The 26,757-nt window shown below is 41.9% G+C and overlaps 2 protein-coding genes across 2 annotated transcripts in view; one reads left to right on the top strand and one right to left on the bottom strand.

Moving 5' to 3' along the window:
• Positions 1–321: 321 nt before the first annotated feature.
• DENND10 (DENN domain containing 10) lies at positions 322–14,008 on the bottom strand. The gene is made up of 9 exons (XM_056849937.1): positions 13,953–14,008; positions 12,034–12,230; positions 11,395–11,474; positions 7,971–8,119; positions 5,874–5,985; positions 5,587–5,687; positions 3,825–3,932; positions 1,977–2,071; positions 322–508 (listed from the first exon to the last, which is right to left on the bottom strand). Exons 1-9 carry the CDS (start codon positions 13,996–13,998, stop codon positions 332–334), a joined length of 1,065 nt encoding a protein of 354 aa, XP_056705915.1. The 5' UTR covers positions 13,999–14,008; the 3' UTR covers positions 322–331.
• Positions 14,009–16,516: 2,508 nt separating this feature from the next.
• EIF3A (eukaryotic translation initiation factor 3 subunit A) overlaps positions 16,517–26,757 on the top strand; it is a 33,664-nt gene continuing 23,423 nt past the window's right edge. Inside the window, exons 1-7 of the mRNA XM_056849933.1 lie at positions 16,517–16,654; positions 21,022–21,212; positions 22,111–22,247; positions 23,356–23,519; positions 24,071–24,270; positions 24,538–24,746; positions 25,254–25,425. Of these exons, the coding sequence (XP_056705911.1) occupies positions 16,606–16,654; positions 21,022–21,212; positions 22,111–22,247; positions 23,356–23,519; positions 24,071–24,270; positions 24,538–24,746; positions 25,254–25,425 (1,122 nt within the window). The 5' untranslated portion in view covers positions 16,517–16,605. The remainder of the gene's footprint in view (positions 16,655–21,021; positions 21,213–22,110; positions 22,248–23,355; positions 23,520–24,070; positions 24,271–24,537; positions 24,747–25,253; positions 25,426–26,757) is intronic.

Raw genomic sequence — 26,757 nt, 5'->3', positions numbered from 1 at the left:
TTCAATATACTATCAAATATTTTTTCCCTCTTAAAGCACAAAGAACATTTCCAGCTCAAAACAATCATGCCATTATTATTATTTTTAGTCCTGGGTAAATAGGGTATTTTTCCCCTATTAAAAAATCTGTCTCATTTCATATAAAATCATAAGTTGGGGGGAAGGAAAACTAGGACCTACACCCACCGAGTTCCATTGTGTTCCCTCTGAAACATCCTTATTTGGAGAAAATATTTTCCTGTGCTGATCATTGTAACAGATGTATAGCATATTCGTGTTACAGAAGAAGAATTTCCTTTTGAAGCTTAATACTGAGATTCATTTTTAAAAATCATATCTTCAGCATTTGTTCAGCGGCTGCCAGATGATAGAGGAAATTTTCAGTTGCTGGTGGAAATCGCTTCTTTTTCAGTGCCTCATAGTTCAGTGACGGTTTCTCATTGTCTTGAGAGACTTCTGTAAGCGAGGCCAGATTTGTCAGAATTTCTTTGGTCTTCAGTGAAATATCCTTTAGGAAGAACCAATTTAAAATATTAATATAGGATAACCAACTATGTTTTTTATGACAAACGAGGTAAGACTCAGGTTTTAGAAGTAGTGTTAACCATTTTCTCCTCCTATCTGATCAGAGATGCAACAGATTTATTCTTATAGAGAGCTGTTCTAACAAAATAGCAAAAGGTCCTAAAGGGTTCTGTGGCAGTTCCATCTCTTAAGCGCTCTGAACCTCCAGAGGCAGAGCTCTCCACCACCCTGAGTTTCAGCTCTTTGATCCAATCTGGCCCTCAGCTCACATCATTACACCATTCAGCCTTAGTCACTGTCTAGTAAAAAAAATCAGTGGGTTCTAGATCAAATCAAGCCTGAACTGACCCTAGAAACTAAAATGACTAAACTGAGGCTATCGTATTTTGGTCACGTCATGAGAAGAGTCACTGGAAAAGACAGTCATGCTAGGAAAAGTTGAGGGCAGCAGGAAAAGAGGAAGACCCAACAAGAGATGGATTGACTCAATAAAGGAAACCACAGCCTTCAATTTGCAAGATCTGAGCAAGGCTGTCAAAGATAGGATATTTTGGAGGACTTTCATTCATAGGGTCGCCATGAGTCGGAAGCGACTTGACGGCACTTTACACACAGACACACACACAGTAAAAAAATGTTGGCAGCCCTTGGCACTTCACTCAAGATTGTGGGAGGGGTGAGTTATGTCTCTTCCTTTCTCTTACAGACGAAGGGCAAATATTCATGGTCTACAAAAGAAAACTCAGAACGGCAAACAATTTTATGATAGTGGAATAAGCCCTGCCCCTTTAAAGCCTTAATTTACATTCTGTGTTATGCGCCAGAATGAGACAACTCAAAAGAATGACTCAAAATAATAACAAAAGTCTAGTGTGTGGCAAGAGTTTGAGGACACGGTGCTCAATTGAAGCCGCTTTGGTTATGAACTTCCTTTGAGGCAATACAGCCAGCTGCTCTGTCAGCCTTGGTTTCTCATCATTGCAATGGGAAACACCACATCCTCAGAGGTTCTGTGGGAAATGAAATTGGCAAGGACTACTGAAGCATCAACAGCCTAATCTTAGCCATGTTCACTGAGAAATCCATTATATTTCTGTGGGAGTTACTTCAAATAAATATGCTTAGGAATGCATCTGGACAGTGTTGCACCAATTATAGTCCAAATCTAATTCTCTGACCTACTCATGTGAGTACTGCAAAAGCCAGAAGATCAGTAAGTTGCAACCCTAAATACTGTATCTCAGTTTAGAAGTGAGAGTGTGAATGAGTTACATAATGGAGTATTGCATTGTACAATTGCTTTTCCCAGCATTTGTCATCTTGCAGTATGACAGCTTCTCACAAACTGGGTTTCCCAGGCTCAGAGACAAAGTCAAGTCGCAGTACTTGTTCTTTAAAAAGCCACAGTACCATGCTGAAGATTTAAGCAGTTCAAACATAAGAAACTTAACCTTCACAACTTGTATATTTGATCTGTCTGGGTCTTCCGCAGACTGAATGATGAGCAGACCAATTTCTTTGTGCAGTTTTCCCATTGTCATTGCCTCTGGGGAGATAAGAGAGCCACTGTCATTCATTCCACCGCATCATCAAACTCAGTGAATAGAAATGAAAAGACCATTTATATTTGTGGCAATGTGGTCTGTTAGCAGTGTGGCACCTCCTTTGGTCACCACGCCTGTGACTTCCAACCATATCCATACTATAGCTCTGGTACTATATATCTGCCACAGCTAGTATGGAAAAAGAAGTGCGCTACCCCACCTTCCACCCCATCATATCACACACAGACGGGCTTAGTAGATGGGCACTGGGCTTAGTAGAATTCTTCTCACTACCCCATTTTAACATTTGATGCTCTATAATTTTGCTTTACAATCTAGGTACAACAGTGGTTCACAGGGTAATTTAAGAGTAACTGGATGACTGTGTGCGCACTTCATTTTCTTTGGAGCACACTTCCAGGAAGGAAGCCCTTACCCGTGGGTGTACACACCACACAGTACTCATCAATTAGAAGGTAGGGATGAGACTGGACCCCCCCATCACATCCATCAGCATCTGACAGTCCTAGCTTCTCAGGATTCTGCTAGGCTCCAATACATTCTGACAGATTTAGTGAAGCTTCTTCCATTGTTTTTGAAAACGGAGCCTGTCACCAGTTGGCTTCAACAAAGTACGGCCCATTGTGGAAAGAAATGAACCACTGGAGAATTCCCCCTTCTCCCTGAGCAAATCTACTGTTCAAGACTAGCAAAAACATAAGAAAGGCCATGCTGGATCAGACCAAGGTCCCTCAAGTCCAGCAGTGGCCAACCAGGTGCCTCTAGGAAGCCCACAAACAAGATGACTGCAGCTGCGTTATCCAGCCTGTGTTCCGCAGCACCTAATAGGCATGCTCCTCTGATCCTGGAGATAATAGGTATGCATCATGACTAGTATCCATTTTGACTAGCAGCCATGGATCCACCATGAACATGTCCACTGCCCTCTTAAAGCCTTCCTAGTTGGCAGCCATCACCACATCCTGGGGCAGGGAGTCCCACAATTTAACTATACGTTGTGTGAAGGGGCTAGGCTGCAGTTTCATTATCACCCTCTTTTCCCATCTCCTTTTGACTTACAACCTTCAAAGGGCCATGAACATACCCAGTCCTTAGCAAGACAGTTGTGAGTGCATATACTTAACCAACTAATACATTTCTGTATGCCTGGGGAGTTCCCTGATTGTGCAGAAATCCCAGTGGACTCCTTTCTTTGCTTTTGTGATATAAAATGTACAGTTGGCTGCCTTTTATTTATTTATTTGTTTTTTAAAAATATATGGTAGGTATATGCTGGTCAGATAGCAACTCAAAATGCAAAGAAGAAAAAATGGAAGCTAGAAGTCTGAGCAAACACCTTCTTTCTTTCTTGGTCACACACACACGTGCCTGCTGTATATTACAATGTAAATGTAATAGAAGCCAATCCAACTGAAGAGCGAGCTACAGATGCAATAGATAAATTACAAATTTTGAGTTGCAGCCCAACTTTGATCCAATTTCCTACATCTTGAATTAAACTGAGTTAATACTAAAAACCATAATTCTTGATGACCTTTTCTGTATATTTCCTTTGACAGGCCTTTGCACATCTTGTATAGTTTTGGGGAACAAAGGCAGGGGTAACTGTTGAGTTCAGAAGAAAGGGATACAATGGATCCCAATCATGGAGTCGAGATTGTGGGAAAGTTGTACCAAACTCATGGGGAATCTGTTTCTAGGAAAGTACAAACAAACTGAATAGAACCAACAAACCTTTTGCTTTCTGAGAAATGGTGATTTCACTTTCGGCCAGATTCACATACACATCACAGAGATCTAGCCTGTTGCGGACTTCAGAGTCTATGAATCCAGCAATGTAACCTGATTAACAAAGATTAATCATGATCACTAAGCAAGAAAATACTAATAGTGTGCTTTAATTAGAAACATATTTTGTATTATAATTACCTTAAAACAAAACACTGATACTGAATTTCTGCTGAAGTCATTGATTTTTACGGTCAAAAAGCATGCATAGAACTTCATCCAAAGCATTTCATCAGCCCTCTCCCTCCCACAGGAACACCCCAAAAAGAGGTACACCACACACGGTATGGAGCACTCATTAAAGTACTTGATTTCAAAATAAGAGGCTTATATTGAGATTTTCCTTCAGTTCTTAAAAGGGAAAAGCTAAATGAAAAAATGACTTTTTAAAATAGGAAAATAATGCTATACAGTGCACAACCAATATTGTGCAGAGATTTAGTGGTAGGCCTGGGCAAAACCAGACTCAATTCCCTACTTGCCATGAAAAAACATCTCACTGGGTGATATTGGACCAGTTGTTCTTTCCATACCTAACTTGTGGCCTTTTGTGAGAATAAAGTGAGCTCCTTGGAGGAAGGACAAGATAAATAAAGTAATACAGCAAAGACAGTAATTTTCAGATGCTGGATTGGGACAAGTCAAAGGATTGTACAACTGCAGTTCGGCTGATGTTTCCTCAAGCAGGTTATAGGAAGCAAGCACAAAAAGTGCCTAAAGAAATAATGCAGCATTAAGGGAAAGAATGAGCCAGGAAAAACTTCTAATCTAGCATCCTGTTTTACACAGTGGCCAACTAGTTCCTCTGAAGGTACAACAACAGGGCACAGAGGCTGAGGCCTTCCCTTACTATTGCCTCCTGGCACTGGGATTCAGAGGTTGACTGCCTCTGAACGTGGAGGTTCCTTTTAATCACCATGGCTAGTAGCCACTGATAGACCTCCAAGAATCTAATCCATGAATCTAATCCTCTTTTAAAGCCATCTATGCCTGTGGCCATCACCACATCCTTTGGCAGTGAATTCCACATTTACACTACATCTTCTGGCCCTTGTGTGTAAAGAAGTATTTCCTTTTGTTCATCCTGAATCTACTGCCCAACGCTTCATTGGACGCTCTTGAGTTCTGGTATTTTGGAAGAGGGAGGGAAAAGTTCTCTTTGTCAACTCTCTCCACTCCGTGCATAATTTTATACATCTCTCTCATGCCCTCCCCAGTAATCTCTTTTATAAACTGAGAAGTCCCAGACTGTTCAGCCTATGGGGAGGTGCTCAAACCCATTAATCATCTTGGTTGCCCTCTTTTGTATTTTTCCCAGCTCTGCAGTGCCCTTTGAGATACAGTGACCAGCCTGCACACAGTATTCCAAATGAGGCTGCACCATAGATCTGTACAGAGGCATTATAATATTGGCTATTTTCAGTCCCTTCCCTAATAAATCTCCAACATAGAGTTTGCCTTTTTTCCCTCTGTCATGTTACGCTGGGTCGACACTTTCACTGAGCTATCTACTTTGACCCCAAGATCTTTTCCCCTCTCAGTCTCAGCAAGTTCAGACTCCATTAGCATATACCTGAAGTTGGGATTTTTTTGTTCCAACTATATTTGAAAACAACAACTCAATATAATAAAAATACATGCTCCTGTGTATGACACAGTAGAATTCAGCTACTGTGTCCCATGGATGGCAAAAATCATTCCCCAGTACCTGGACACATCTTTAGTGCTTCTAGCTCGCCTTCATTTAGGTGTACATATGAATGAAGGATAGACCAGTCTTGCCGATGCCATGCTAACACAGGTAACGTCCTAAAAGGAAATGAAGTCAAAGTTGGGACAACACTTCGATTAATGTTTTCAAGTACTGAATGACACTAAATGGTTTGGATTGCAATTCATGAAGAGAACACACGTACATACAACTCATAGCCATAGTCAACAGGCTTTCAAAAGAATACAAGCACATGCGAGTCTTTATTTTATCTGCTGCTGTACCTTGTAAATTCCTGGACAGCTTCTATTCGTGGATGATATACAACAATCCTTTTCTTTAACATGAGCGCAGTATAGAGGATGACTGTTTCCATTCCAAACTGAGATATTATATCTAGAACCATCGGAAGATAAAAGTAATCTTAGTAAAACAGGGCAGCAAAGTTCTATGTAAAAACCAGCAAGAATATGGCATAACTAATTTTAATTAATTGTAAAATAACTCAAGAATGAAGAATGTACTCAACACGGAGTCACAAGGGAATGCGTTCTGGAGCCAAAAAAGCTACAATTTATGTTGGCTACCATCGACATGATAACATATAGTTATACTGGATTACATCCTGTTCTTTGAGCCACTCAAGTGAGATTTCTGCGAATTCTCCCCTCCCACTGTAGAACCACAGTTGGATTTCAATGAGGCTGAAGGGGAAGGTGGGAAAATTCTGTTTCACAAGCACCGAGCTCAGGATCCAGCCCATTATCTTTTTAGCCTATAAAAGTGTCCTGTGTTCCTTGATCAGATTCAACCTGTTAATAATCCACATTAGCTAAATCATTACTTTTCCTATATTAAGTTCCATGTCTTTCCCATTCAACATAGTTATGTCTAACTTAGCTGAACTGTCAGTACAGAGAATCCCCAAGTTTCAAGAGTGGCAATATGGCTGACGGGTCCTAATCCTGGAGAATAATGTGCACATTTTAGCAACAGTATTAGGAACTGTGAAATGTCTGCTTCTACCAGCTGATTCTCAGACAGCTGCATGGCTAAAAAATCAAATTGTTTCTACAATAAAAGCTTTGTTATCAGACAGAATCATGAAATTTGTTATTCCATCCCGTGGTATTCCAAAAAAGGGTTTTTTCTTGTCAATCGGCTTTCTCGACTCTATCCAAGGTCTTATTAGTATCCAGGAAAATGCAGTCATTGTTACTATTGTTAGGAGCTGTAGTGGGGAGCTGGAGAGAGGGGTTATGGGCAAAGGTCTTTATAGGGGATCTGGGTGACCAAACTCATGATCCACCAAATAACAAACATCTCTACATCAGAGGGCTTGAGAGTTTTTATAGAATTTGGAGGAACTAAGTTCAAATGATTATCAAGCTCAGCTCTCATAGAGTGAGGTGCATGTAATTTAGTAACTCTGGACTGGTTTTGTAATGATTGGCTGCCTAACAAAACCTGACCCTGGTTGCTGTCTTTAGCTGAAGTAGGGGGAGAAGGGGCAGAAGAGGGTAAAATTTCTTAACCCCTCAGCTCCAAGAACGTTGACCTCAGTGATGCAAGCCTGTCAGTGATGTCCACTTGCTCAGAATCAGGGAGAGCTGTTATCAGACACTTGATTATCCAGAATAAACAGGGTAAATGGCCTCACCCAGAAAGCAAGAACCATGACCTCTGTCTTTGGGCACACATACCCTGGTCCCACTTCTGCAGCTGGCTAGTTTGATGCCTCCAGCCATTGCTGGGCTTCTAGCAGCCAGTGCTGCATGCTGACATCATCCTCGGATGCCTCCTCAGCTTGCCTCAAGTTGTTGGGACCCAGCTCTGCCATATGCACCCAGGCAGCTGCCCATTTGTCTACCCACTGTGTAGGATGGCTCTGGGAAATTGGGGAAGGGTCCTGCCAGGCATGGGGGATGTTGCTAAGGAATTCCTAATGGGGTTTAAGTTGCTGTGGATTCCTCGGGGGGGGGGGGGAGGCAGAGCAACAAATCTGAGTATCTGGCACTTCCAATTATCTGCCAACCACCATTCTGCATAAATACCGGATAGCAAAGATTTTGCTGCCCTTGAGAACACACAGTATGACTTGAGGTGGTTTTGAGGGGGACTTCAGACCAAGGCAAATAGCTTCAAAGGATGCTTATGGTTCATAAGCTGGTCATTCAAATACTGAACTTTCCAGAAAGCATTACTGTGCTGCATGTAATTAATATGTCGCATCCACAACGTCAATACAACTGGCATTTTTGCTGCAATATTTACTTGAAAATATATTCCACTGAAATAAATGGAACTTATTTTCAAACAAATATGCTTAGACCAGAAAGCTGAATTGCAATGATAAGTGTTAGAAGAATTCTTTTCCCCACCTTTAACTGAGCCTGCGAGATAAGCTTTTCTGACATCAAAATCTTTGCTTAGGAAACAGCCATTTTCTTCACTCTGGCAGATTCCCTTTGTAAGAACAGAAATATAACTCTCCATCATTTTTACAGGACTTCCATATTTCAGGTATATTCTGTAAAATAAAACAAGTCTCCACCTTTTTAACTGTGCACAAACCCCGCCCCACAAAAGGATAAAAAGGGACTGCGAGGACAAGTGATCTAGCGTATACTAATACATTATGCCAAAATCAAAGAATTTTAAGATTTGCGCACAAGCATATATCTTTCTGCACTCTATGGCTAACTCGTGATTAAATTTCCTGTTTTGCACGTCAGTTACAACTGTGAAGCTTAAAGACAAACTAGTCTAACTGGCAAGACTGCAGCTTTCTAGGAAGTTCTCCAGTCCAAAAATGCACATTACATTTGGATTAGCTACTCTGCTGTTTATTTCTGATCATTTTCAAGTTCTGATCATAGGACTGATTGGAATATGCCACTTAAAAAGTGCTGAAAGGGAACAGATACTCTCAACATCCCATCAATAGACAGATACTGTTGGTCTTAGCCTAGATCTTATATGGTAAATCTGTGTGAGCTGTACCACTTGAGAATGCATATGACTGAATACCTGATTAAATGTTCTCCCATACCAGTGTAAAATTTGCTTCACAGAAGCCTTTTATGCAAGGCTGTTTCCCTCCCGGTCACCCCCAACTGCTTCGGGGCTTTGCTTTAATTATGCATGCCTCTTCTGACCATCAGAGGTTGTCTCACTCTCCCCGTGCATTTTGCCTGTGTTTTCTGGATACTGTTTTAGCCAGCATCCAGAAAACGCAGGCAAAACGCACGGAAACGCGTGAGAGAGGTGACCACCGACGGTCAGAAAAGGCATGCATAATCAAAGCAAAGCCCCAAAGCAGTGGGAGGGAGGTGACCGCGAGGAAACAGCCATGCAAAAAAGGCCAAAGAAAGCTAGCATGTTCATTTATTTACTTATTTACTTTATTTATAGTCCACCTTTCTCACTGAGACACAGTGGGAATAAGGCTCTCAACCCAGTCTAATTCTTGGAATTCACGGGGGCGGGGGTTGTTTTGAAATACTACAGCATTCAGTCACCATCCAAAGTGCCTAACAGAATTGCGCAGTGTAGCAGTTCTTATGGTTTTATTGCTTTAGCAGGGCACACCCTCATTGCATATAATATTATCATAACGATTTCTGGGTCTCATCTCTGGATATACACTGTCCAAAGTCTACTGACTGTATAGTGACCTAATGACCTTAGTGGAGCAACAGCGCAGACACGGCTTTACCTTTTCAACAAGGTCTGGGACTTCCAGCATCCCTTAGCTCTTCTCAGGAAGAGAACATTTAGATATAAATTCATCTATACATCACAGAAGTATATGGGTACATATTGCCATATTTACTTTATAACAGGGACTCAATCCAGCAGTGTGGGTTTACTTCACTTGCATGTGGAACAGTCCCACAGAGCTCAATAGAATTTTACCTACTTGTTTCCACCCTTTCTGTCCAAAAATTAATGCTTCTTATACATCTCCCATATCCCCACTGTATTTCCCCTCTGCCTGAAGCATTCATAATGCCCTGGAGCAAATAACTTATTAGATACAGAAAGGAAGCAGGATAGGTACATAGTAGGTATGCCTGCTCCTACAATTTCCTAAAACTGCCATGCCAATTGTGTGTACCCACATGATAGCAAAGGAGCTATTTCTCTGCATGATCACTATGTCCATTCTCAACTGGATCTACTGCATGCCATTGTTTAAAAAAAAAATAGAAATATTGATGTTAATAAGTTACTTTATAACAGCACTTGATCCACAAACAAAAGCTTGTTTTGACAGTAGTTTTAATATGAAAAGTGCTTTACAATTTTAATTTCACACAATGTTCTAATGTTTATATTTGCAATAAAAGGAAACTAACAGTAGCGAATGTGCATCTAAGCTGTTTCAAAATTATTCATTCTACAGTGTCAATAACTGCAATGACTTCCAAATCAAAATGCTATTTCTTGTAATAACACATACTGGAAGACTTTTTTCAATCTAATTATATAATTCTCCTTTCAGTGTGGTGTTGGCATTTGAACATTACTAGTAAACAGGGCTATCATCCAATTACTTTAGTTGATTAAGCAATCATGAATTTTAAAACTGATTAATCCTGCACAAATTGAACAATTGTTTAGAAGTAAAATGTTATTTACAGATGGTGCACACATGTCCCAGCAGGGGCCTTCTTAGAAGAGGAGAAATACCTCTTATAAGATTGTTCTTATTATTGTTTTCATTGTTGCTGCAAGTAGCAACATTAAAAAGGTAAACGTCCCCTGTGCAAGCACCGGGTCATTCCTGACCCGTGGGGTGACATCACATCCTGACGTTTCCTAGGCAGACTTTGTTTACGGGGTGGCTTGCCAGTGCCTTCCCCAGTCATCTTCCCTTTACCCCCAGCAAGCTGGGTACTCATTTTACCGACCTCGGAAGGGTGGAAGGCTGAGTCAACCTTGAGCCGGCTACCTGAAACCAACTTCCGTTGGGATCGAACTCAGGTGGTAAGCAGAGCTTGGACTGCAGTACTGCAGCTTACCACTCTGTGCCATGGGGCTCCTAGTAGCGACATTACATGTCTAAGAAAGGTGGGTGGTTCATGCCAGTCATAACAGCAGCAAAACCAGGTCACCCACAGAAACAGTAAGAATCTCTATACACTCAGGAAACCCATGAAAAATATTACCATGTTAAATTAAATTAACCAAAAGAACTACACCACTACTACAAATACATGGGAAGAGTAGGACTGAGCCTGTTCCAGAAGTTGTGGAATGCTGAGATCAGATGACAGTCAATTAATTCCATGCCCAGGGTAGTGTTGATCACCACTTTAGAATCAGGAAGCAATTTTCCTGCAGGCCAGAGATCCTGGAGAGTTTTTTGGGGTTTACTGGCCATCTTCTGGGCATGAAGTAGGGGGTCACTGAGGGTGTGGTGGGGAGGTAGTTCTGAATTTCCTGCATTGTGCAGGGGGTTGGACTAGATGACCCTGTTGGTCCCTTCCAACTCTATGATTCTAAAACAAAAGTGAGACACAAAGTAGTCCTACTCAACCTGCTTGTTAATTCTCCCTCCCTCCTCACAGAACCCCCCAGTTATAGTTAATTTGCTAATCAAAAGGTTTGGGGAAGGCACTGGCAAACCACCCTGCAAACAAAGTCTGCCTAGTAAATGTCGGGATGTGACGTCGCCCCATGGGTCAGGAATGACCCGGTGCTTGCACAGGGGACCTTTACCTTTTTAATCAAAAGGTTAAAATTGATATGTTGACTAAGCATTGCTACTCTAGTATGAAGCCAAGCTGTTAGACTTACCTACAGAGGATCCTACTGAAGGCAGCATATTTCTCTGGATTAAAGTCTTTGGCAGTCAAGACAATGGAAAAATGTGTTACCTAAACAATACATAGAAAAAAGCAATTTTTACTAAACAGTACTTCAGTATAAGACTGGACTGTATTAATATACTCTTATTACATCGACATCAGAAAATTCACATTCAGAACTGTATTTTAGTGAAATACAGTAAAGAGAGACAAAATTAGATTTGACCTTGACCGAAATAAGGAAGGTCAGTGTTTTTATGATCTGCTACATACAAGAGTAATTTTCTCTTATCTCCATTAAGCCCATGAGAACTGCAACAGACCCCCCACCCAGATGCAAGACTACATTTAAATCAATTTGCCACCTAAATTTGAGTGTGATTATCGTGCAGCTTGTCTTTTTAAAATGCAAGTTTTAATTATTTAAAACTGTATTTCAGCAACATCACATATTCAAATACATGACCAATGTAGATTGCTCGTGGTAAACACTAGGTGTTTTAAAAAAAAAACATATGCAAACATTAAGGGATACCAACTATATATCATAACTTCCTCATATTAATAAGATTATCACCACTGTCCAATGATGAGATATCAAAGCAATTTTTGGGGATTTCATCCCTACCTTTTTCAAGGCTGAAGAATCTGGAACTTCCATGGTTGTGACATAAAACCATGTCAGTCTGTACTGACCAAATACAAAAGTGTGAAGCTGTTTGCTTTCATCTGTAAGGCAGCATTTCCTCAACAACAGATCCCTTAATTCAATTGTTGTAGAAGGATAGCACCAGACCCACAGTGCATCTCCATTGGTATCTTTTTCTATGGTGGAAAGATGTTCACTGTGAGAATGCCAATGGCAGCAAGGAAGTAAATTGATTGGTTAATCAGGTCTCTTTAACAAGCCTACTTCACACTGTTAACTCATGTTAGCTTCTACACATACTTGTTAATCAAGTCATTACCTCTCATATTTTATACATATATATATTTACACACATACAGATGTGTGAGTTGTTTACATAAAATCTGCTATGGTGCATTACTTATAATGCTCAGAGAGATTTGGAGACGATTTATTTTTTAAAACCCTCCAGATTACCATCTTTATTCTCAGAAGCACTACCAGCAAAATAAGAATTTAAAGGGAAACTATACATCCTGGTTTTAATGTTCAGAAGCCAGAGAGAGTATCAGTACAGGTAAAACAAACTATTTACAATATTGGGTTTTTCTATCAATATTACCAGGCTAGAGGTCTGATTGCACTTCCGGACTTTAGGGCTTTTTATAACTTGGAAGGAGTCCACAAGCAGTGCAAGACGATGGATAGTGGGTTCAGGCATCGTCCACGGATAGTAAAAGAACAACCTCACGCCCTGATACTCAGTGGCTACCTTTCCACAACCTTTGCTACACCCTTCATCCACACGAGCCACCCATCTGTCCATAAACTTGCTACCTGCACAGCTAGTAATTCTAAAAGCAAAGCATTTAGGGTCACCTAGCCAAACTAGATTAATTCATGCCATCATCTTCCCTATTACTATGTATGGGTGTGAAAGCTGGACAGTGAAGAAAGCTGATAGGAAGAAAACAGATTCCTTTGAAATGTGGTGTTTGAGGAGAGTGTTACGGATACCGTGGACTGCCAAAAACAACAAATCAGTGGGTTATAGATCAAATCAAGCCTGAACTGACCCTAGAAGCTAAAATGACTAAACTGAGGCTATCGTATTTTGGTCATGTCATGAGAAGACAGGAGTCACTGGAAAAGACAGTCATGCTAGGAAAATTGGTTCTTGTAGGTTATCCGGGCTGTGTGACCGTGGTCTTAGTATTTTCTTTCCTGACATTTCGCCAGCAGCTGTGGCAGGCATCCTTCAGAGGAAGGACAGTGTCTCTCATCTACGAACCTGAACCAGACTGTAGGTTTGTAAGGTGCCGATTCTAATGCTGTCTTTTCAAAATATTCCATGTAAAAGTTTGCTATTACTGGACTGAGTGGACACTGTCCTTCAGTGTTACTCCTCTGAAGATGCCGGCCACAGCTGCTGGCGAAACGTCAGGAAAGAAAATACCAAGACCACGGTCACACAGCCCGGATAACCTACAAGAACCAATGAACTCTGACCGTGAAAGCCTTCGACAATGCTAGGAAAAGTGGAGGGCAGCAGGAAAAGAGGAAAACCCAGCAAGAGAGGGATGGACTCCATAAAGGAAGCCACAGCCTTCAATTTGCAAGACCTGAGCAAGTCAAAGTTAAGACATTTTGGAGGACTTTCATTCATAGGGTCGCCATGGGTCGGAAGCGACTTGACAGCACTTAACACACAAGGAAAGGGGGATACTCCTCGCCCGAAGCGAAAGAAAAAGGAACAGGAAACTCCCTCCCCACAATTGCTACATTTGCACATTACCCATTACCAAAGCAGGGAGCTCTTCCAACGGGATAGCGAGGGGAAAGGGACGGCGGGTGCAAGCCTGCCTCCGCCTAACCGCTAGCGTGCAAAGGGAAGCAGGGGCCAGAGACGCGCTTCTTACCAATCAGCCCCACACCCAACAGCAGCTGCGCCTCGGCCTCTGCCATCTTTCTCCTCCCTGCCCTCTTCTTAGAGCCGCCCACTTCCTCAGCGCTTGTTCAGCCCCGTGCACGGAAAGGCCGGAGCCGCACGCGCCCTCTGTCTTCCGGCGGGGTTTGGGCGCTGCTAGTTGTCCCGTGCAGCGCGGGGAAAGCGCCGGGTTTGCTCTAAGAGTCGGCGGTGTCACTAGGTTGAGGCCATTGCTGCACGGGAGGTTTTGCCTTGCTGTTCCCTAGATGCACATTTCCCCCCATCTGCATCCTCCAAACTCTGCATGGGGGCTTATGGTTGAGTTCTGAGAATATGGATGGGGAAAAGGTGTACCTAGAGAGCGGCAAATCCAAGGCAAAAGCTCCCCTGCTTACATTTGCTGCAGCCTGGCATATTCTGTATGACATCTGCTGCGATGTCAAGCAGATGCACACAAAATGTATATATTTGTAATGTCCGTACAGCCTACGGATTTTTTCTGTGTGCATCTTGATGGCGTGTGTATTGGGTAGCGGAGACCCGTGCCTTTAATACTGTGTCCCATCAATAAAGAATATGCAGGCGACAGGTTTTGAAGGCCTTATTAGACAGCTGTTCTAAGTCGCTCTTTCACAACATTCCTGTTAACGCCACCCATAGGATTCCTGTCTGAAATGATAATACAAAGTGGATGTACTTGGGGCTTCCCAATACACTGCAATAAGAGAATAACACTCTACTACACTGCACGGTTATTGTAGACCTCCGTTGTTTTTTTTTTAAACCAATCAGATTTTAGTCAACTATAATCAGAAGTTGCTGGTAACTGCACTAGGTGCAATATAAAATTTAACAACAAAAACCATGCACTAGTTTGTATTAAGGCCAACTAAAATGACACAAAATAGTATCCAGCCTTTCGAGTTCCATAAAGTTTCATCAGGCATGATGTAAAACAAGTTTGCTTAGAGCAAAAAGATTTCAGGCTATGATCTCAAATGATTGAAAAGGGCTTGTATTTGCTATAGCAAAATAAAACAAAAGGCCAGTGGCCACCTTAAGACTAACAACATTTATTTCAATATGAGCTTTCATAAGTCACAGCTAACTTCTTCTGACATGATCTGAAAGCCTTTGCAAGCAGCCAGTGTGGAAAGCACAGAGAAAATAGTATTGGGGGGAAGGTGGTATCAGGTTGTATCTTTGGTCTTATGTGAAGAAGCAGCAGTTTTGCTCACAAAAGACTGAAGACTTCTGGAGAATTTAAAAGCCAGTGTACAGTTTATGTTACTGGTGTTGAATAAAAGGCATTACCTTACAAGTTGATAAAAAATCACTCCACTTAAGCCTTCTCCCAGGCTCCAGTACAAAATGATGACAATTGCATGGCAGGTTGTCACAAGCTGGTCTAGGGCTCTGTTCCCCCACAAAATTGATATGTTTGCTGTTAATCACTATATCTGCCCATCCACAGTTATAAACAAAAGGAGAATTCCCCCCCCCAAAAAAAAGGCTGGCCTAATGAGGCTGGAATACTGAGAGCAGCTGAATGTCAGTTAAGGAACAGAAGGGAAGGGGGGCCCTGCTCAAACCAAAGAGGTTAAATGCTGGAAGGGGAGATTTCGAGTGCTGTAGAGAGGATTTCCAAAAGATACCCAAAAGCTGATTCGCAATCCTTTTGGTATTGCTGTTGAAGAGGTTGCAGAAGAAATCCAGGAAGAGCTCATTGAATTCCAAAATGATAGGCACTCTAAGGATGCGTTTGAATCAGTTTCTCTTGAAGAGTTCTGATGTAAAAAAGCAATTTCATATCCTACAGTTCGGGGATTCGCCTTGCGATATCTTATGCTCTTCTCCACAACTTATTTATACGAACAAGGGTTTTCTGCTTTGCTTATAATTAAGAACAAGACCAGAAATCGATTGGAAGCAAGTGATGATATTCGTGTAGCTCTGAGCAACAGTATTAGCCCCAGAATTGCCCAGCTTGTAAAAAGGATGCAAGCTCAAAAATCACATTGATTTTCAATTAAAAGTTCTCTATTATAAAATATATATTCAAATATTATTCTTAGTTTAATGTTTAACTAACAGTTATGATTAAAGTTTATTTTCAAATTCTCTGAATTTTTATTTTGAACCTTGGGGTCCCTGCACCGAACAAAAAAGTCCTAGTGGTCCCTGGTCAAAAAAAAGTTGGGAACCACTGGTTTATACTTTGCATTAAAAAAGGACTCTTTACTATGCCATAGTTACCCAATGAGGAAACTAATATATTTAAAAATATTTTTATATCTCCAAAGCCACGGAAATTCTCTGAAGGACATTCAAGAAACAAAACAAATGGTAAATCAGTCGCTTCCACAGCCCCATGCCTTCAGGAGCAATACTGGGCTCGAACCCAGGCCACGCTCAACAGAGCACGCGTTACCATGGAAAGGTCAAAGGTCGACTCAAGCCGGAGGTTTCCGCGCATGCGCCCTGCCGAACGGCGAGGCTCCGCCGGCGCCCCGGGAAGACCGCCTCACTTCCGGACACGTCTGTGCGTGGGGGCCACGTGACGCCCTCCCTTTCCGGCCTCTCTCGCTGCCTGGCTGGGCGCTCCTTGGGGTCTGGCTGCCGCGTGAGGAGAAGCCGTCGCCATCATGCCGGTCTACTTCCAGCGGCCCGAGAACGCCCTGAAGCGGGCGAACGGTGAGTGCGGGTCCCTGTCGGCCGCTGGCATCCTGGCCCAGGCCGCTTCCGCCTCGTTTCGACTTGGAGCCCCGCCCGCCCGCGCGAGCTTCAGCAGGCTGAGTCAATGGAGGCCGAGGCCTAGGCTCGCCTTCCCCCCCCCACCCCCTTCAGCGCCCATTAGTGCAGCGCCTCCCCCTCTGTCCCGGTTCCCTGTGTCGGACAGGGGAAAGCAGCTCTTCCCTGTGTCCGCCTGACGGAGCAAAGCGCCATTCAGCCCCTGGCAGCTCCTTTACGTGAGGCAAGGCCTGCCGGTCCCACCCTGGCGCCCCTGCCTGCCTTTCAAGTCGAGGCCCTCCTCTGCCCTGCGGGTGAAGACCATAAACGTGCTTTGTTTTTCTACATCTGCCACAATGAAAATGTCCGCAGCGTTTGTCTTGGATGGTAGCCGGTTCCTGTTGTACATTACCGATCGGAAGGTTGGCTTTTCCCCGTGGCCCCATCGGCCGCTCTGTTCCCTTGACCCAGTTTTTTAAAAATGTATGTATTTGCAGCCCAGTTTTACATTTCGAGATCACACTTGCACACCCTTTTTGTTGTTGAACCTACTAGGTTTTTCATTTAAGTAATATATTTTTAAAGTTAGGTGTCGGTCAAGTAGCAGATAGCATTGGGTGGGATTGGATATATTTTTCATCAAGTGTATGAAACAACAGATGTGGTTAGGGAAGGAAATAATTGTAAACCGTGCAGGCTTTCTGGTATAGCGCGGTAAGCCTTTATCGTTTGGCAACTTACTACAACGCTTCACATATAAAGAGGGGAAGTTGTTCAAAGAGCGGGCTTATTTGAGGATACCTTCCTCTGCAATTGGGAGATGTAGTTGTGTTCCTGAAAACTTCAGTTTAGTAGAACAGAACTTGGTGATAGCCTGTGTAGTTCTAAACCAGTAAGTTCACAGCTGTTAGACCTGACACATCTTCCTTACTCCAATTTAAGAGTCTGTTTAAGAGAATGTGAGCACTAAAATACCAGCAACATAAGACACAGACATTAAAGCTAGTTTAATGAAACATAATTGCAGGTAAGAACAAGCTTTAAGTGGCAGGGTTGTGCATCATAAATACCCCCCAAATATGGTAAGAACACAATGTAGTTTGATTAAAGTGGGCTCTAATCATACAGTTAATAAAACATTTGGTACTGTTCATCATAATCATAAGAAATTAAACTGACATTTTTGATGGAAATAATTCAATCTTAAATCCATTTCATAAACATGGCTGTTTATTCACATTACCATTGTTGAAATTACTGAAACCGTCACTGCCCAGGTTGTGTCATTTTCTGAGTGAGAACACCTCATCCGATGTTTCTATTTCTAGAAGTACACATTTTAATGGTGTTTCATGAATGTTATTAATTTGAAAATAGACCAGAATTTGAGTCCAATAGCACCTTAAAGACCAACAAAAGTTCTACCATGTGAGCCTTTGTGAATCAAGCCTCGTTAGCTTTCACTCATGAAAGCTTATACCGAGGAAAACCTGGTTGGTCTCCAAGGTGCCCCTGCCTGAAACAATTAAAAAATGGTAACTATTAGGTAACTAGGATCTTGATCTTAAAGTTGATTTGGAATCTGTAAGTTCAGTACTGTGACTGTAGAACCAGGAATCTCGATTGTTTCACTGCTTAATGTGAATATTAAAATAGCAATGCACAACTCCAGTCACTGAAGGCCACTGGTACTAGTTCCATCTTGCACTTCTAAAAGCATGGAAAGGAGGAGCAATGAACGGATTGTGATTTAGGAATACCCTCCAAAGCTTTGGACAGGCCTTGGGTCTCCTTATATTTTGCTACTGCCGTGTGTGAATTTTTCTCAGGGTGCTATGAGAGGACCTCACATTGCAGTTTCTAACCATTGCCAGCCTTGTCTTTCCTGGAAATTAAGCCACAGCTAACCTGGATGGCCCAGGCTAGCCTGATCTCATCAGATCTAACAGCCCATTCCTGAGAATTGAGCCGAAAGTCTTCTGGAGGCGGCGTGATTTCGCCGCCAGCGTAAGTGCGTGCAATTGCACGATTACATGCACTTACGCACCCCTCCACTGGCGCAGCCTCTCTGTGGCACAGGCCACGGTGTGGAGAGGCCACGCTGGCGCAGGGGGGTGTTCCGGGGGGAGCCTATCCCGTTTCGGCACTGGCCACCGCCGGTGAGAACGGCATTGCTGCACCTGCTTTTGAGCAGGCGCAGCCTCACTGTTTTCAATGGGGCAAAAGGCCCTGTTAAAACAAAAAACAAAAAGCCACAAGATAGCTTTTTTTTGTTTTCCGGCGTAAGCGAAACGGCTTAGGAAGAGGCGCCTCTACACCTCTTCCCCGCCGTCTCTGCACGCCGTATTTTCAGGAATGGGCTGTTAGAAGCTAAGCAGGGTCAGCCCTGGTTAGTATTTGGATGGGAGACCACCAAGGAATGCCAGGGTTGCTGTGCAGAGGAAGGCACTGGCAAACCATCTCTGATAGTCTCCTGCCATGAAAACCCCAAAAAGGGGTCGCCATAAGTCGGCTGTGGCTTGACGGTACTTTACACAAACACACAGCATGGATAGGTGTTGTGGTATGGACTTCTCCAGTTGACCTGGGGCTATTCATATTACTGCAGAAATGCAGCAGCACCTATCTGACATTGTGGTAATGTAAAAAGGGGAGTAGAGGGAAAAGGTTGATGTCAGTATTTGGGATTTCCCCCAGGGGCCACAGAGAGCCAAAAAAAGCTGTTGAACCACAGGTTGTACATTGCTTATTAATACTTACAGAATGTATAGGGATCCACTTAATAAAATAACAGTAATAAAAATAAACTGGAGTTTGTAGAAAGAGTGGACATTGAAGTCTTAGAAGGCATATAAATATTTGACAGTGCTGTACTTTCACATTTTTTACTGTTTTCTTTTATACCAAATAACTAATATATTATAAATAGCTAAAACACTAAACATTCAATTTTTTTGTGCAAAACCCAAAATGCAGAAAAACTTGCGTTTGAACCAGTAAGATGCTTGCTTTAATTCTGTCCCAAGTAATGTTGTTATAAAAGTGAAGGAAGAGTAGCAGGTTTTTCAAGAACAAGAAGTCATTCAACTCTTAAATTAGTTATGGCTTGATATTTCTCAGGCTAGAGTCAGATGCAGTATTTCAGTCTAGATCTCCGAACCTTCTTGGGCACTGAAATTAGTGGGGCAGGATTGTTGAGAGAAGAAATATACCCCCTTGTTCTTTCTGCCTGTTCTGTTGTTTGAAGAGATGCAAATTAGCTTGTGTGGATTGTTGCTAAAGGGGCACTTGGAGATTCCATTGGTCTTTTGAATTTAACACTACCGCTGACAGGTTTTTTTTTAAAGTGAGCATATCTTAAAATGGGAGGAAATTAATTTGTAGCACTTCAGTGATTAAACCCCCCCCCCTGCTAAGAACTCAAAACCCTGCTAAGAACTCAAAACCAACAAGAAACAAACTCCTTGCTCAGGAGTGTCAGCGCTATTGCAACTTTTGTGTTTATAATTAAAGCCAAATCTTACTAAAAACTTACATTTTCACAATAGTTGCATTATGTTTCTAAGATGTTAAGTCGTAGTTAACTCAGACTAAGAAGATTCTTTTCCTCAGATTTTAATGTGATCGTGTTCTGTCTGGCAGTTTGAAATGTTTAGAATTTATCATCTTTCTAATGTTTGAAACTGTTAGTCTGAAATGAGGCTACAAATGATGGCCTGCCACAAAAATGGGTATTGTGGAAAGAAATCAAGCTCAGTGTGGCAGACTGAACTTCCCCTTTTAAAATGTATGAATTTCTTATTAGGGAACAAGTATTTCTGAAGAACCATTCTCTTACAGAATGGCTTCCCAACTGTCCATATATCCGCATGCTTCAAATTTGAAATAATTCTCCAGATTTATTGGATCCAGACTAGATTTCTGTATATGCAAAGATTTCTACTAGTAGAGTGTCAATTTTTCTGCCTTCCCCCTCCCAAACATCCTAAAATGCCCCACAAAATCCTGTTCATGAGGGAAAGTGGTTTCCCCTGGTAGCTAAATGTTAAATTGTATTTAATGTTAGTCTGCTTGAGCCTCCTTTAAACTCTGAGGTTGCAAAGCAGGACACAGTGCAGCTCAGAGCACAACTCCAGTGGGAGGAGCACCTATGAGCAGGAGCTAAGAGGAGGGGGAAAAGGGTCACTAGACCAGGGAATGATTGTCTGTCCACTTCATAGAGAATTTGGAATGCTATGGTAGAGAGAAAAATGGGGCATAAATTAAGTAAATGTATAGTAATTAAAATATTTGGAGCAGGTTTTAATCAGAGGTGGGTTTTTTCTCTCCAGAATTTCTTGAGGTTGGGAAGAAGCAACCTGCCCTTGATGTTCTCTATGATGTTATGAAAAGTAAAAAACACCGAACATGGCAAAAGATCCACGAGCCGATTATGCTGAAGTATTTAGAGCTCTGTGTGGACCTCCGCAAGAGCCACCTGGCAAAAGAAGGGCTGTATCAGTACAAGAATATCTGCCAGCAGGTAAAGGACTTGAAGAGCTTTGTTAACAAAAGGAGTATCAATATTTGTAGATTCCATAGAGAAATGTACATGTTTGTGAGATTTGTCTGTAAAACACCTCAGACTGATCCAATGTGTTCATCAAATACCATATTTTTCACTCCATAAGACGCATTTTTTTCCTCCTCAGAAGTGAGGGGAAATGTCTGTGCGTCTTATAGAGTGAATGTGCTCACAGAGCCGGCTGGACGCACTGGGAGGCGGCCAGGGAAAGCCGCCTCGCGCCATTCCAGCGCGCCCAGCCGGCTCTGTGCGCCCACCCAGCCCACTCGGTGCGCCTGCCCGCCTCCCAGCTGGGAAGTGGGGGGGGAGCACAGAGCCGGCTTGGCACGCTGGAACGACGCGAGCCGGCTCTGTGCGCCCGCCCACCTCCCAGCCCGCTCTGTGCGCCTGCCTGCCTCCCAGCTGGGAAGCGGGGGGGGGAGCACAGAGCCGGCTTGGCGCGCTGGAATGATGCGAGCCGGCTCTGTGCGCCCGCCCGCCTCCCAGCTGGGAGGCGGGGGGGGGCGCACAGAGCCGGCTGGGCACGTGCGCCGGCTTGCTCTGTGCGGCCCTGCTTGCCTCCCAGGGCATTCACTCCATAGGGCAAGTTTTTAGAGGAGGAAAACAAGATTTTTTCTTGTTTTCCTCCTCTAAAAACTAGGTGCGTCTTATGGAAAGGTGAGTCCTATGGAGCGGAAAATACGGTAATTGATTCTTAATATCGGTAGGTTTCTTAGTATAACTGAATTACAGAAGCAATAATACATTTGTGTTCAGGTCTATCACTGCATTTTTACTACTACATTTTGAGCTTCCCAGTTGAAATACTGACTCGTGTCTAGGCAAAGCTAGTTTAATTTTTCCGTTGTTGATGCAGGTGAACATCAAGTCCTTGGAAGATGTAGTCCGAGCCTATTTAAAACTAGCAGAAGAAAAAACCGAAGCTGCCAAAGAAGAATCTCAGCAGATGGTGCTAGATATAGAAGATTTGGATAATATTCAGACACCAGAGAGGTAGGCACCTGTTCTGTGACTTTTATTTATTTATTTATTCAAATTTATAACCCGCCCTCATCCCCAGCGAGCCAGGCTCAGGGCAGATAACAATAATTAAAAACAGATTACATCTAAAAAATCCTTAAAACCATAATCATTAAAACCATTAAAAACCCTACTCAGATGGCCGTAACTATCCTAGGTGCTGCAGCGACAAATATGTATGGGGAGTATTTTTGTTTTTATGAAATAATATGCTTGTTGGGAAAAAGATTGGCCAGCTAAGTTGTGTGCTGAGGTCCCACAAAATGAAAACATTAGCCAAACAGAACCAATTCTGACATTCTCTAACATTTGCTATGAAGTCCATAACAGGCCTACTTATTTTATTTATTTATTTATTTGTTAGATTTATAACCCGCCCTCCCCAGCCAAGGCCAGGCTCAGGGTGGGTAACAATATTAAAACAGAATAATTTATGGCTATTAGTTAAAATGGATACTAGTCATGCTGCATACCTATTTCTCTAGTATCAGAGGAGCGTGCCTATTATATTAGGTGCTGTGGAACACAGGCAGGATGGTGCTGCTGCAGTCTTATTTGTGGCTTCCTAGAGGCACCTAGTTGGCTACTGTGTGAACAGACTGCTGGACTTGATGGGCCTTGGTCTGATCCAGCAGGGCCTTTCTTATGTTCTTATGTAACAGCACAACAATAAAACACATTGAAACCATAGAATCATTCTAAAATTATTTCTAAAATCATTAACACAAGGCGCCGTATACTATGGTACCTGCTAGAGCAGAGTGCCAACACCAGATGAAATCTTCAACTGGATTGGCAGCCCCCCCCCCCAAGTCAAAAAATAGTTATAAATGGCGGGGGGGGCGGTAGGGAGGCCAGCATTGATATTACCTGCGGCTGTCCTCAATCATAGGCCTGGTGGAATAGTTCTGTCTTACAGGCCCTTTGTTTCTACCTGAAACAATTGTTTCATTCCCATAACTCTGAAAGATGCTTTCAAAATATGCTGTAGTGTTATTGCATTGTGGTGCCTTATGCACATCTTGGGAAGCAAGAACAATTGATTGCATGGCATACAATATCCCTTTTGTTCTTTAACTAGTGTTCTCCTAAGTGCCGTAAGTGGTGAAGACACTCAAGATCGTACTGATCGGCTACTTCTGACACCCTGGGTTAAATTTCTATGGGAGTCATACAGGCAATGCCTGGACCTTCTTAGAAACAATTCTAGAGTGGAGCGCCTCTACCATGATATTGCACAACAAGGTAAAATTGGAATTACTGTGAAACTTATGCATCCTTTTTAAAAGTAGAGTTTTAAAAGTTTGGGATCCTTGAAGCGTTGCTTAATTATATATTAATTAATTAATTAATTAATTAATTCATCAGGTGGTGGGTGAGCCAGAACTAAAAAAAAATTCAGAACCTTATTATTTTAGAAAAAACAATCCCATTTTAATAATGCATGCCTTTCCACTACTTTCTCAAAAATAATACAAGTTTTTCTAAGAACAAGATGTTTTTGAGAATTGATACGTGCTTGTTTTCAGCATGTCAAACTATCTTTTCAGCTGATCACGATGGGTAGCCATGTTCGTCTGTCTGCAGCAGTAGAAAAGAGTAAGAGCCCAGTAGCACCTTAAAGACTAACAAAATTTCTGGCAGGGTATAAGCTTTTGCAGAAGTGAGCTATGACTCACAAAAGCTCCTACCCTGCCAGAAGTTTTGTTAGTCTTTAAGGTGCTACTGGACTCCTGCTCTTGTATATCTTTTCAGTTGTTAAAATATTTAATACTTGGAATAATTTATTTTTGCAGCTTTCAAGTTCTGTTTGCAGTACACTCGTAAGGCTGAATTTCGCAAACTCTGTGACAATCTGAGAATGCATTTGGGTCAGATTCAACGGCATCACAATCAAAGTACAGCCATCAACCTCAATAATCCAGAGAGTCAGTCAATGCACTTGGAAACCAGGCTCGTACAGCTGGACAGTGCTATCAGCATGGAGCTATGGCAGGTGTGTGTTTTTGCCGATGACATCTTTTTCTTTATGTCCTCAGCCTCGTTAACTTTAAAATCTGCTTTCATGCTTTATAAGATTCATAACGAAGAGAGCTTCACAGATGCAGAGTAAATTTTACAGCATAGCCCTAAACACATTTGGATATAAGACTATAGGAGTTTACAATGAATCGTGCTTAGATTTTAGTAAACTTGCATCATCTCATTTCTTCCCTTCTCCAACCACCACTCCAACCGCCATGCATTTTTCCTCCCCTTTCAGGAAGCCTTCAAAGCAGTGGAGGATATACACGGACTGTTCTCCTTGTCCAAAAAACCTCCAAAGCCCCAGCTGATGGCAAATTATTACCACAAAGTTTCTACCGTATTCTGGAAATCAGGAAATGCACTTTTTCATGCTTCCACACTTCATCGTCTTTACCATCTCTCAAGGGAAATGCGAAAGAATCTCACACAGGACGAGATGCAGAGGTGGGCAAATATTTGTGTGTGGGGTTGTTATTTATGATAGTCCCCATGATATGTTATAGTATGAGCAGCCCAGGTAGTTCAGTTTGGCCTGAGCTTGGATGCGAAGCAAGGTCAGTCATGATCAGTACTTTGAGGGGAGACCACCAACAAAGACTGGGGTTCCTATGCGGAGGAAGGCAAAGGCAAACCACCTCTGCTCACCTTGTGCCTTGAATACCCCGTGGTTGGAGTCACTGAATCAGTTGCAACTTGACTTGACAGCACATTCTTCTTATGTTACGGTATCTTAGAAGTTGCATTCTAAATTTCTAAAAGTCTTTAGGTTTGGCATGTTGAATGAAAAGATAAAGAGGCTTGTGGGTCAATCCTAAGAATGCTTTCCTGGGAGTAAGCCTGATCCAAGTAGACCTACTTAGGATTGTACAGTTGATGGTGTAAAAGAGAAAAAGTAAACAGTGAATGAAGCAATGCTATTCTTAGTTTGTTTCTCCAATCTTTTGTTGGCAGGATGTCAACAAGAGTCCTCTTGGCCACTCTGTCAATCCCAATAACTCCTGAACGAACTGACATTGCTCGTCTTTTGGACATGGATGGCATAATTGTTGAAAAGCAACGGCGATTAGCAACACTTCTGGGACTTCAGGCCCCTCCTACACGAATCTCTCTTATTAATGACATGGTTAGTAATATTTAGAAAATAACTTTTAGGTTGTTTGTATCGGTCAAAAGTTGCGTTGTCATAGTCTCTGACATGTTACAGCACATAAATTTGTTGTACATGTGCAGAATTATTCATTATAACATAAAACTAACACTACATATACAGACAGTTATATAACTGAAGGTTTAGTTATTTTCAAACTAAAGGAAGAACAAAAGCCTCTGGCTTCATTTAGCTGGTTTCTAAAATACTCCTGCCATCTGTCAGGAGGATTCTTTCTTTACACTTTTAAGGTCTTTCAGTGCGGAACTTTCTACCCTTTTCAAGGCCTTACAGTAGAGGGATTTTACCCTTTTCAAGGATGCCCTTCAAGATAATAGGTGAAGACCACCACTACTTTAATAGCTGTCTTCATATCTTATCAGTTATAGATTGTCTTTCTCCCCCCACAAGGCTATAAGGGATGTTCTTCCCTCACAAGGCTATAGGGGATATTTTCACCCTACAAGGTTACAGGACATGATTTTTATACTCTAAACTACAAGGCTAGCCAAGGCTAACTTATGCAATGTAAGCATATATTTGTGTTTTATGATTTAAATGTGTTAACATTATACTATTGATTTACAAATGAATGTATTAAATGCGTCTTGTGCTAGTAAGGAAAATGGTGTTAAATTTGAGTAATATAGAGTTATTACAAATCTTAAAAATAATAGTTTATAGTTAAGTAAAATGACAAAGAGGATATGGATGTCAAATATGGTCATATAAGTGGAGCAACTTAGCTCACCAAGTGGAGCTACTTAGCACACTAAGTGATGCAATTTAGTATATGCCTGCTACAGGGTTATAGCACCCTTCTAGATAATAGATGTGCAGTTCTTTTCTACCTCCTCTTCAAGGAGTTTGAAACAGTATATATACAGGCACAGTAAGACTAGATTTTCAGAGCTCAATCAGAGTCTCTCAGAAGATACTGGTATGTATGGTTTTGACTTATTATTCTAGATATTGTGAATTAGATACTTTAAACTGAATCAGATTTATTTGACTATTATATTTTAAAGTTGGATTTTAAAGCTGAATAGTATGCAATGCTTTTACTGCATACATTGTAACTGAATACATTGTCACTGCATATATTGTAACAGAGTGATAAGACTTTGTAATTTGCATTTACACATTTTTACTAGAAGTATATCAATAAAAAGACTTGCTTTTCATAAAGTAGGTAAAATCGTTGAGTCCTGCTTTGGTGGCTGGTGAATAAGGTAACATATCACTTCTTAGGAAGTGGTCCTTTCTAAGAGCCCAGTCACCAACAGCACGACCCGCTTCAGTGTGAAT

The sequence above is a fragment of the Euleptes europaea genome, chromosome 5 (genome assembly GCF_029931775.1).
Source record: "Euleptes europaea isolate rEulEur1 chromosome 5, rEulEur1.hap1, whole genome shotgun sequence".
NCBI lineage: Eukaryota > Metazoa > Chordata > Lepidosauria > Squamata > Sphaerodactylidae > Euleptes > Euleptes europaea.
The sequence above is the reverse complement of the archived record's forward strand: the minus strand, read 5'-3'. Positions and strand labels throughout refer to the sequence as shown.

Coding starts and splice junctions, on each gene's coding strand:
- DENND10 (XM_056849937.1), bottom strand. CDS start 13,998: ATGGCAGAGGCCGAGGCGCAGCTGCTGTTGGGTGTGGGGCTGATTG. Junction 5,688..5,873: donor GCTGTCCAGGAATTTACAAG/GTACAGCAGCAG, acceptor ATTTCCTTTTAG/GACGTTACCTGTGTTAGCAT. Junction 3,933..5,586: donor AGCACTAAAGATGTGTCCAG/GTACTGGGGAAT, acceptor TTTGTTAATCAG/GTTACATTGCTGGATTCATA.